Source organism: Pseudophryne corroboree, chromosome 1 (assembly GCF_028390025.1).
Source record: "Pseudophryne corroboree isolate aPseCor3 chromosome 1, aPseCor3.hap2, whole genome shotgun sequence".
Classification (NCBI taxonomy): Eukaryota; Metazoa; Chordata; class Amphibia; order Anura; family Myobatrachidae; genus Pseudophryne; species Pseudophryne corroboree.
In genome coordinates, this window is record NC_086444.1 from 378,758,819 (window position 1) to 378,771,188 (window position 12,370).

Consider the following 12,370-nt stretch of genomic DNA (forward strand, 5'->3'; position numbering starts at 1 on the left):
GATTCTTCGCTGGGCGGAAAATCATGTGATAGCACTGTCAACAGTATTCATTCCGGGAGTGGACAACTGCGAAGCAGACTTCCTCAGCACGACCTCCACCCGGGAGAGTGGGGACTTCACCCAGAAGTCGTCCACATGATTAAAAAACTCGACAGGTATTGCGCCAGGTCAAGAGACCCTCAGGCAATAGTTGTAGACGCTCTGGTAACACCGTGGGTGTACTAGTCAGTGTATGTGTTCCCTCCTCTGCCTCTCATACCCAAGGTACTGAGATTGATAAGATGGAGAGGAGAAAGCACTATATTCGTGGCTCCGGATTGGCCAAGAAGGACTTGGTAACCGGAACTTCAAGAGATGCTCACGGAGGATCCGTGGCCTCTACCTCTAAGAAGGGACCTGCTCCAGCAAGGACCCTGTCTGTTCCAAGACTTACCGCGGCTGCGTTTGACGGCATGCCGGTTGAACACCGGATCCTGAAGGAAAAAAGGGCATTCCGGATGAAGTCATCCATATCCTGATCTAAAGCCAGGAAGGATGTAACCGCAAAAACATTATCACCGCAATTGGCGAAAATATGTTGCGTAGTGCGAGGCCAGTAAGGCCCGACGGAGGAAATTCAACTGGGTCGATTCCTACATTTCCTGCAAACAGGAGTGTCTATGGGCCTGAAATTGGGGTCCATTAAGGTTCAGATTTCGGCCCTGTCAATTTTCTTCCAAAAAAGAACTAGCTTCAGTCCCTGAAGTTTAGACATTTGTAAAAGGGGTACTGCATATACAGCCTCCTTTTGTGCCTCCAGTGGCAATTTGGGCTCTCAATGTAGTTTGGGTTCCAAAAGTCACATTGGTTTGAACCACTTAAATCTGTGGAGTTAAAATATCTCACATGGAAAGTGGTCATGCTGTTGGCCCTGGCCTGGGTCAGGCGCGTGTCAGAATTGGCGGCTTTATCCTGTAAAAGCCCTTATCTGATTTTCCATTCGGACAGGGCGGAATTGAGGACTCGTCCTCAGTTTCTCCCTAAGGTGGTTCCAGCGTTTTCACCTGAACCAACCTATTGTGGTGCCTGCGGCTACTAGGGACTTGGAGGAATCCAAGTTGCTGGATGTTGTCAGGGCCCTGAAAATATTTCCAGGACGGCTGGAGTCAGGAAATCTGACTCGCTGTTTATCCTGTATGCACCCAACAAGCTGGGTGCTCCTGCTTCTAAGCAGACTATTGCTCGTTGGATTTGTAGTACAATTCAGCTTGCACATTCTGTGGCAGGCCTGCCACAGCTAAAATCTGTAAAAGCCCGTTCCACAAGGAAAGTGGGCTCATCTTGGGCGGCTGCCCGAGGGGTCTCGGCTTTACAACTTTGCCGAGCAGCTACTTGGTCAGGGGCAAACACGTTTGCAAAATTCTACAAATTTGATACCCTGGCTGAGGAGGACCTGGAGTTCTCTCATTCGGTGCTGCAGAGTCATCCGCACTCTCCCGCCCGTTTGGGAGCTTTGGTATAATCCCCATGGTCCTTACGGAGTCCCCAGCATCCACTTAGGACGTTAGAGAAAATAAGAATTTACTTACCGATAATTCTATTTCTCATAGTCCGTAGTGGATGCTGGGCGCCCATCCCAAGTGCGGATTGTCTGCAATACTTGTACATAGTTATTGTTACAAAAATCGGGTTATTATTGTTGGGAGCCATCTTTTCAGAGGCTCCTCTGTTATCATACTGTTAACTGGGTTCAGATCACAGGTTGTACAGTGTGATTGGTGTGGCTGGTATGAGTCTTACCCGGGATTCAAAATCCTTCCTTATTGTGTACGCTCGTCCGGGCACAGTATCCTAACTGAGGCTTGGAGGAGGGTCATAGGGGGAGGAGCCAGTGCACACCAGTTAGTCCCAAAGCTTTCTTTAGATGTGCCCAGTCTCCTGCGGAGCCGCTATTCCCCATGGTCCTTACGGAGTCCCCAGCATCCACTACGGACTATGAGAAATAGAATTATCGGTAAGTAAATTCTTATTTTTACTTAAAGGACCACTGAACCATTTCAGATATGATCAAAGAAGGTAAAATACATTGTTAATTGCTAATTTGACATTATAATTCAGCTATGTTAAAATGTAAAGTATTGCTGTCCTACTCCATTACATGTAACTGAACTCCCCTCCTCCAACACCGTCACAACATCTTTAATATGGCCTTAAGGGATGTGACATAGTTCATAAAGATGAGCCTAGCTTGTTGTGAGATCATTGGCCCAGCCATTTATGAATGCACCAATCCATGCTATACATTTCTGCCTAGCTATCAGCCACCTGATTGGTAACAGGAGCATATCTCGCCTAAGGGGACAACCTGCTGTAAAGGAGTGAAAAAGAGCACAGGAGGCATATTATATTAAGTTGAATGTAAATACTCCATAGATTTCAAATATGTAGTCCTAAATTTGGGACATGGACAGGCATGGCCTGGTAGCTGAAGAGCAGTGGTGCACCACTGAAAATCCAGCACGCCTAAAGCATCTGAAGCAATAGGATGCTCCCAACCCCCATCCTCTCCCCTAACTACACCAGGGACGTGCAGTCAGGGGAGGCAGGGGAGGCAGTGCCTCCCCTGTCATTAATGATTACAATAATATAAAGAAACTTATGACACATTCTGTGTCATAAGTAAATGCTTTATATTAATGTATTCATGTTTTCATTGTAAAAACAGGTTTAAATTAGTGAAGGAGGCACCGAGAGCGGTGCCTCCCGCGGACAATTATAAAGGATTGGAAGCGGGGGGCGGGGCTAAGAAATGGGCAGTAAAAAGCCCATTTAAAAAGCGCTGTAAGCGGCACTAGTGTGAGTGCCTCAGTGACAGGGGCGTGCTTGCAGCCCATATCAAAGCACGCCCCTGTCACTGAGGCAGATATGATTGGGCACCAGAATGACAGCTCCCCCCTGGGATCCAGCCCACCCTCCACCCTGAGAGAGGCTCCTGCACCAGAGCACCTGTTCCAATGGTCTGCTCACCTCTCATTGATTGCCGGGTCCCGTTCTCACTGCCGCCGGGATTGACTATTGCGCCAGGTAAGGGCCAGCATCAGGGGCGCCGCCGCCCGACATACTCCACCATCCTCCGCCCCTCCACATGTCCGTGTCCGCGCCGCTGTAGAGAGCCGCTTTAGAGAGCCGGATGTCCCGCCATCTCCCGTGTCCGTGCTGAGCGCTGCTGTGTACAGACCATAGGCTGCCCTGCACTCTGTGTTTCAGATAGCAGGGCAGCACATGGACCGTACACAGCAGCGCTCAGCACGGAGATGTGCGCACTGTGCCAGGGTATGTGGGGGTGGGGGGGGGGGGCAGCAGGGCAATTACACCATATGTGCCAGGGGAAAAGAGGAGGGGGGGCAGGCAATTACACCATATGTGCCAGGGGAAAAGAGGAGGGGTGCAGGCAATTACACCATATGTGCCAGGGGAAAAGAGGAGGGGGGCAGGCAATTACACCATATGTGCCAGGGGAAAAGGGGAGGGGGGGCAGGCAATTACACCATATGTGCCAGGGGAAAAGGGGAGGGGGGGCAGGCAATTACACCATATGTGCCAGGGGAAAAGGGGAGGGGGGGGGGCAGGCAATTACACCATATGTGCCAGGGGAAAAGGGGAGGGGGGGCAGGCAATTACACCATATGTGCCAGGGGAAATGGAGAGGGGGGACAGGCAATTACACCATATGTGCCAGGGGAAAAGGGGAGGGGGGGCAGGCAATTACACCATATGTGCCAGGGGAAAAGGGGAGGGGGGCAGGCAATTACACCATATGTGCCAGGGGAAAAGGGGAGGGGTGGGGGTCGTCATTACTGGATATATGCTGGGGCATAAAGGGGGGGGTGATTACTAGATATGTGCTGGGGCATAAGGGGAGGGGGGTGGTGATTACTGGATATGTGCTGGGGCATAAGGGGAGGGGGGTGATTAGTGTGTGTGTGTGTGTGTGTGTGTTGGGGTATAAGAGGAGGGGGGGTAATTACTGTGTGTGTCGGGTATAAAGAGAGGGGGACGATTACTACCACTGTCTTTATCAACCGGCCTGCAGCTGTAATCCCGCTTCCAGGCATACCCTCCGCTGCTCTCCTTAACCGGCCCTGGCTGCTGCTGCTTCCTAGACTTCGCTGGCATTGGTGGCGGCATCGGACTGGGAATTAGCTGTTGGGGCAACTTTAGCAGGCATTGGCAGCTGGCATGGGCGGCAGTACAGTAGCGGGCACTGGCAGTGGCCATAGCGGCGGTGGTAGCAGACATGCCTCACCAGCCACTGACCTCACTGCACGCCACTGAACTACACCCTTGCATTGCCACATGCAGCAATGACGTTCTCACTGCTCTTGTTCACCACAGTTATAGTAACCAGAACAAAAGTCCTGGCTGTTATCAATATGGTGGTACAGACTCCCAGATTTGTGACTGTCCTGCTTAAACTGGGACAAATATAAATCCATTAATATAATGCCTATGACATATATTGATGTCAAATAGCGTCTTCCTCATTAAATACAGAAACCCAACAGCAAAGTGTCCATGGAAATTAGCATTTTCTTTAGAATTAGAAAAGTTCTGGAGACATTGAATACATCACTAAACCTGTGATGTATTCAATGTCTCCAGTGAAAATTGAGAGAGGAGGTTGGTGGGGTGTGTGCTGGTACTACTAACCCAGGCCCGGCGCAGGGGCCCCTGGGTCAGCAATCACCCCCCCCCCCCCCCCCCCCCGGAAAACTTCTCCTCTCTGCCCACTATCACTGTTGGCGTGTCTGTATAGCAGTGCATGCACATCGGGCAGGGAGTGAGATGGGACTGCTATCACTGAGCAGAAACAGTTTCCTCTCTCTCACAAAAATGAGAATACCTTTGCTTTATTTTTTCCACCTCCTCTCTCTCTCTGCCTAATATGCCCCTGCACTTCTATACAGACACAACTGCAGTGGCATTAGGCAGAGAGAAGTGTTACAGGTGGGCCCCTGGAACCACCACTGTGCAGGGCGTGATGCGCATACTATTTTGTCCAACTATTTTCATGAGGGGACGTGGGCAAGCCACTCTGATGCCCCCCCTCCCTCCCTTTCCCCTTAAGTACCATGGCGTTCAAGCCCTGACTTTATAACATTCAAAAATACACAAAGGTTAAGGTACTTTAATTGCAATTTAGTGATCACAAGAAAGAATTTTTCTGTGCAAACTAAACTTGAAGTCTCAAGGATACTGAATCAACACGTGAAAAACACATCAGGAGTCAACTGATAAATAGTGACGTTTGGACAAAGATAAATGTATAATGATCCACTTTAATATTACATCAGTTTGATTTTTTTAATTCAAAAGTTACCCTTTAGACACATATCTTAAGAAGGAAATTAAGTCATTGTTTGCAATAGATCAGTTTGTTGACAGCCAATGTCAGCAGAGAGATTGTAGTCAGGATGCCGACAGTCAGGATCCCAACTGTCACAATGCTGACAGATCCCAACAGATCCCGATGGTTAGTATAAGGGTTAGTTTTAGAGTCAAGCACCAGGGGGGAAGGTTAGGGTTAGGCTGTGGGAGGGGACGGTGAGGGTTAGGCACTGTGGGGTAAGGTTAGGGTTAAGCTGTGGGAGGGGACGGTGGGGGTTAGGCACTGGGGGGGAAGGTTAGGGTTAGGCTGTGGGAGGGACGGTATGGGTTTGGCACTAGGAGGAAGGTTAGGGTTAGGCTGTGGGAGGTGACGGTGAGGGTTTGGCACTAGTGGGGAAGGTTAGGGTTAGGCTGTGGGAGGGGACGGTGAGGGTTAGGAACTAGGAGGAAGGTTAGGGTTAGGCTGTGGGAGGTGACGGTGAGGGTTTGGCACTAGTGGGGAAGGTTAGGGTTAGGCTGTGGGAGGGGACGGTGAGGGTTAGGAACTAGGAGGAAGGTTAGGGTTAGGCTGTGGGAGGGTACGGTGAAGGTTAGGCACTAGGAGGAAGGTTAGGGTTAGGCTGTGGGAGGGGACGGTGAGGGTTAGGAACTAAGAGGAAGGTTAGGGTTAGGCTGTGGGAGGGGACGGAGAGGGTTAGGCACTAGGAGGAAGGTTAGGGTTAGGCTGTGGGAGGTGACGGTGAGGGTTTGGCACTAGTGGGGAAGGTTAGGGTTAGGCTGTGGGAGGGGACGGTGAGGGTTAGGAACTAGGAGGAAGGTTAGGGTTAGGCTGTGGGAGGTGACGGTGAGGGTTTGGCACTAATGGGGAAGGTTAGGGTTAGGCTGTGGGAGGGGACGGTGAGGGTTAGGAACTAGGACGAAGGTTAGGGTTAGGCTGTGGGAGGGGACGGAGAGGGTTAGGCACTAGGAGGAAGGTTAGGGTTAGGCTGTGGGAGGGGACGGTGAGGGTTAGGAACTAGGAGGAAGGTTAGGGTTAGGCTGTGGGAGGGGACGGAGAGGGTTAGGCACTAGGAGGAAGGTTAGGGTTAGGCTGTGGGAGGTGACGGTGAGGGTTTGGCACTAGTGGGGGAGGTTAGGGTTAGGCTGTGGGAGGGGACGGTGAGGGTTAGGAACTAGGAGGAAGGTTAGGGTTAGGCTGTGGGAGGGTACGGTGAGGGTTAGGCACTAGGAGGAAGGTTAGGGTTAGGCTGTGGGAGGGGACGGTGAGGGTTAGGAACTAGGAGGAAGGTTAGGGTTAGGCTGTGGGAGGGGATGGAGAGGGTTAGGCACTAGGAGGAAGGTTAGGGTTAGGCTGTGGGAGGGGATGGTGAGGGTTAGGCACTAGGGAGAAGGTTAGTGTTAGGCTGCAAGAGGGGGCAATAAAGGTTAGGCTGTGAGAGGGGACAGTTAGGGTTAGCCTACTGAAGTGAACGGTAAGGGTAAAACTATAGGAGGGGTGGGTTAAGGTTATGGTTAGAATACTTGCTGAGATCCGTCAGCATTGTGACCATCAGAATTCTGCTGTTGAGATCCTGACGGATGGCATTTCGTACCCAACACCAGCAAAGTACTATAAATTAGTATACATTTCAAATATTCACTTTTCTGAATTATTAAATCTTGGAAATTATTAAGTTGTAAAGAAAAATTTGGACATACCGTTGTAAAATGAACAACACAGAATGTTGCAATCACCAGTAGACCGATGATTATTGATGCAATTGCAACATACAAGGCATTACGTCCCAACCTCCTCGATCCATCAATGTCTCCATCATTATAGCTGTTTAAGGCCTGGGGTATTAAAATGGACAATATCAGTTACTCTCTTAAACTAAGATGTCTATTATATTGTACATACTGCATATCATAGATAAATATTATTTACAATTATTAAATATATCCATATACATGATTTATTGCAATATGTTATACATATTCAGTTTGTTCATTAATAATAAAATACTGTGAAGAATGTTACTGGTACTCCCACTACTCATTTTAGAACTTTGATAGATACAGTATAGCTACAGATAGCTGATAGATACAGTAATTACTGAAGTAATAAACATGCTTGTCTGTGTATTTTTCCACAGTAATACTTTTATTTACAGTATATTAGCTTCATTATGGTAAGATAATGATTATAGCACAAAGCACATGCCTCAATAGGTGGTAGAATATCTAGGCACACACCTGCCAACTACTTGCTGCAAGTTTGCTGTGTTCCTTAAGGTGTGTACACACGGTGAGATCTTTGCTATGTTCGATTTTGACTATGCGATTTCCCTTGAACTCCCCCAGAAACCAGATAGCACAGATTGTACAGATTTTGACTATCTGTGCTTGAGATTTTGTCTATGTACGATTTTGACTAAGTGCCAATTCTGACTATACTTTGTACTAGATAGTACGCTAGATAGTCAAGCTTGACTTGCCTGCACAGTCTATCTAGCCTTACGCTACCGACCCCACGGGAGCGCGCATCGGGATCGAATCTGTATCGCAAGCTGCCTAACACCTTGAGATATGCACTAACTTTTCATAAGATTTTGACTATATAGTCAAAATCTTACAGATTTATCACACCGTGTGTACACACCTTTACTGTATCGCACTGCTCACGTGCCAAGGTGTTGTTGCGATCATGCTTGCACTGATGTTTCTATCGCTGAATGATTGACAAGAAGGGGCCATGGACTGCATTTGTTAAGAATGCATTTTAAGGATGTAATTTCAAGGATGCAGTTAGAACCAGAGTTTGAACTGGATTTGGATTTTGGACTACTCTAGATTCTAAAATGAAACAATTTACAAACACTGCAGCTCAGGATCATTATGTGGCCTCTCCCAACCAGGCCTACCACCCCATTGGCTGAGAACCTCAGTACTGTCCCAGTCCCTACCCCTCACGGTGAGCAGGGAGCTGTTGGGGGTGGGGGCGGGGGAAGGGGGGTTGGGAGAGCACCAGGCTCAGCAGGGACATTTTCATTGAACATTAGTGTGATCCCCACAATTTCATAACCACCAGTGCTGCGCCCATAAGACCAGGACATTTATAATTTTATCAAAATAATGTTATCCCAATTTCCCCACCTCTGTCGGTTAACCGCAAATGTGTTCTTACCGTGTGTCCCACAGTGTGCTATTCCTGTAATGTCTACTTCACTGCCAGCGGTGATCTATGCAGTGTACCCCAGATGGTTGCCTCAGATGGTTTCTGATTGGTTATCGTTAAAGATGGAAGGGAGGAAGGAGAGTCACTGTGCTACATCTAGGACTGCAGCTTGTATGTAAGATTTGTTAATGTACAATGTGTAAAAAAAAATGTGTTTAAAAAAAATGACTAGCTGATGTGGGACAATATCTAATTTATAAAAAGTGAGAGTCACAGCGCTCTCCAATTTAATGAAATTAAATTTTTTAAGGTGTTTTAAATATGTCAATACAACATCTAAGGACAATGCAGGTACATACTACCAGGGACAAAGCTTTGTCCCTGGTGGTGTCCTGAGATGTTGTCTTGACAAAGGTCCTATATGGTTTAAAGTATGAGTAAATTAAAAATTGGTTACATTGGAATTATTTTGTGAATGCTCTAAATTCCTGGTCTCATTATGTTGTATCTTTGATCCTTAGGAGAGCACCCATCTCTGGACTGATATTTTACGCTGTGAGTGCAGACACCCTTGAGATATATATATATATATATATATGTATATACATATATACAGTACTAATTCCTACACTCTCACCATAAACTAGGGCTATCAGCTGGGGTGCCAATCAGAGTCCCACATAGCAAGATGTGGGGCCCATAGTACAATACAGGTTTTTTCCACTCCAGTGGAAAAAATGATAGCACTCTCCAAACTTCGAAATCAATTAGTCAACATTGAAAATTTAATAAAGGTAGTCTCACAGTTCCAAGGTGGTATTCAGAAACGATCTCCAATGTTTAGGTCCTCGGCGGGACCTTTGTCAAGGAATGCACAGTTAAGTCAGCAGTGTCAGCGTCATAACAAACATCAGAGTAGCAGGGAAACCGGAGACAGAGATATTGCCTCACCGGCCCCTGCTAAATACCCCTCAAAAATGTGCAAAAGAGCATAGGGCACGCCCCCAGCACGTCTGCAAAGCCGCGTGGAGCGCACCTGTGGAACGCAGGCACGTCACTTACGCCGGAAGTGGGCTGCGTCCCTGGTAACAGTAGATCCTCGAATGTATCCTGCGAGTGAACCGCATGCGTGGAACGCATCGCGTCACTTCCGGTGATTACCGGAAGTTGGCTATCACTATGGTAACCGGGATAAGCAGCAGGTTTACTGTCCGCGGACGTCACATGACACTTTTTTGGAAAACATAATCAGACACATTAGGAGTGCGTCCCACGGCCCGGAGAAGTCCCGCCCCCGTTGTCACAATGGTGACAGCAAATAAAGTTTGGATACATAGAATAGGGTATAGCAGAGGCCGGTGAAGTCACACAGAAGGGATACTTATTACACAATTAATTAGAATAGTACAAGAATTTAATTCTAATATGACTACTTAGTTCAATAGTATTATGGGCTATGCAAACAATAGGGTAAAGGCATATAGTTCATGAAATAATGATAATGGTAAATACAAACATTTCACAAAGATCGACAGAGGGATACTTATTACACAATTAATTAGGATTCAATTCTAATATGACTACTTAGTTCAATAGTATTATGGGCTATGCAAACAATAGGGTAAAGGCATATAGTTCATGAAATAATGATAATGGTAAATACAATCATTTCAAAAAGATCGACAAAGGTTTTTTTTCATTCATTCCTCGCAGGGCTATTGTGTCAAGTTTATATATCCACAGGCTCTCTCTTTTCCGCAATAGGAGTGCACGGTCACCACCCCTGGGTGGTGGTGGGATCCAGTCAATCAATTTGGACCTTAGGTCAGAGACCTGATGTCTTAATGCCATAAAATGTCTGGCCACTGGTAGTGTTGCTGTCCCCGTAGCTATTGCTTGATGGATTGATGTCCTGTGGTTCGCCATACGGTCCCGGAAGCATCTCGTGGTCATCCCCAGATAATATAGTCCGCAAGGGAAAGTCAAAATATAGATCATATGGTCCATAGCACAGTGGAGCCTGTATTTTATAGCTATGGGGCGACCAGAGTGTGGGTGTGGGAAAAATGGGCCAGTCAGCATGGCCCTACAAGTAGTACACCCCGTACATTTGAAACATCCTGGACGTCTTTCATATAACCATGTAGTACTCTGTGTCCCCTCATCACTGGCCATGGGCCTCAACAGTAGTTGTTTTAAGTTTGCTGATCTTCGGTAAGCCATCATAGGCGGTGAGCTACGTTTTAACTTCAGGCGATCGTCTGTGGCTAGAATTGGCCAGTTCTTACGTAAGCTCCCCTTAAGCTTATTTGAGAAGTTATCATATGTAGTGGTGAACACCATCTGTTCAGGTGTGTGTGTGGTCTGTGTGACAGTTGGGCTGGAACCAAATTTGTTCCTAGCCTTCGTTAGGCACCTGAGTACATTCTTTTTCCCGTAGCCCCGTTCAAGGAATCTGGAAGTCATCTCAGATAACTGGGATTCCATGATGTCACGATCCGAGTTATTTCGCATTACTCTTAAAAATTGTGAAACTGGAAGATTATCCTTGAGGGCAGGTGGATGTTGGCTGCTTGGGTGCAACAAAGTAGTCCTGTCCGTTGGTTTTCTGTAGAGGCTAGTGCAGATCCGTCCTCCCTCCAAGGTGATCGAAATGTCAAGGAAACTCACATTGTGCGAGTCAATCTGGTACGAGAATTTCACCGGTGTATCCAGATCGTTTAATGAAGCAATCATCAGGTCAAATGATTCAGTCGTCCCCTTCCACAGTAGGAAAATATCATCTATAAATCTTTTATAGAACAATATATGTTCACCAAACTGGGGTAGGATATGGTCTTGCTCAAATTCGGACATGAAGATATTTGCGTACGCCGGCGCTAGGTTCGATCCCATCGCGGTCCCCTTCCGTTGCAGATAGTACTTCCCTTGATACAAAAAATGATTCTGCTTGAGGACTAGACTGGTCAGATCCAATAAGAAAGGTATAGGTGGCCCGGTAGGTGGTTGCTGATGCCAGGCGTTGGCCAATGCCTGTAAACCTTGCTCATGCGGGATGATCGTATATAAAGAACAGACATCCATGGTCGCAAGTAGGGTATCTTCAAATCCATCAGGAAGGGCTAGGAGCTTTTGTAGAAAATCTGTTGAGTCACGTAGGTAACTATCACCCTGTTCTACTATGGGCTGGAGGAATGTATCTACATAGATGGCTAATGGTTGTAGTAATGAGTTCTTAGCTGAAATAATGGGTCTACCGGGCGGCTTTGTGAGTGTCTTGTGTACCTTAGGGAGGGTGTAGATAATCGGACATACCAGGAATTCAACTGTGAGGAAATCATGTGTATTCTTATCAATATGGTGTTCCTTGATGGCACCGTCCATTAGGTTGTCTACTGTCGCTTTGATCTCTGGAATAGGGTTGTGTGACAGACAGATGTAGGTTGTCTCGTCAGCCAATTGCCTCATAATTTCTGCATTGTAATCAACCCAGTTCTGCACTACCACTGCTCCCCCTTTGTCGGCGGGTCTAATTACAATGCTCGTATCCTGTCTCAGTGAGGTTAGTGCTTTGCGTTCTGCCAAAGTCAAATTATCAAAGCGTTTATTGGATGTAAGCGTCAGAGCATCATGCTCGAGCATATGGGTGAATGTCTTGATACTTGGATTGGAGGAGGCTGGATCGAATGTGGAGGGCTTTCGAAATTGCACGTTATCCCTACCCATATCAGTAGAGAAATGTTCACGTAACCTGAGTTTACGTCCAAACTTATATACATCTACTGCGGTGTCAAATTGTCGATGGGGTGCAGTTGGCACAAACGAAAGACCCCTAGAGATGAGTTT

The 12,370-nt window shown here is 47.1% G+C and overlaps 1 protein-coding gene across 1 annotated transcript in view; it reads right to left on the minus strand.

Annotated features, from left to right (window-relative positions):
* The window catches only part of TMEM233 (transmembrane protein 233), a 71,127-nt gene that overhangs the window by 23,617 nt on the left and 35,140 nt on the right, over window positions 1-12,370 (minus strand). The window contains exon 2 of the mRNA XM_063913159.1: window positions 7,066-7,200. Coding sequence (XP_063769229.1) covers window positions 7,066-7,200 — 135 coding nt within the window. The remainder of the gene's footprint in view (window positions 1-7,065; window positions 7,201-12,370) is intronic.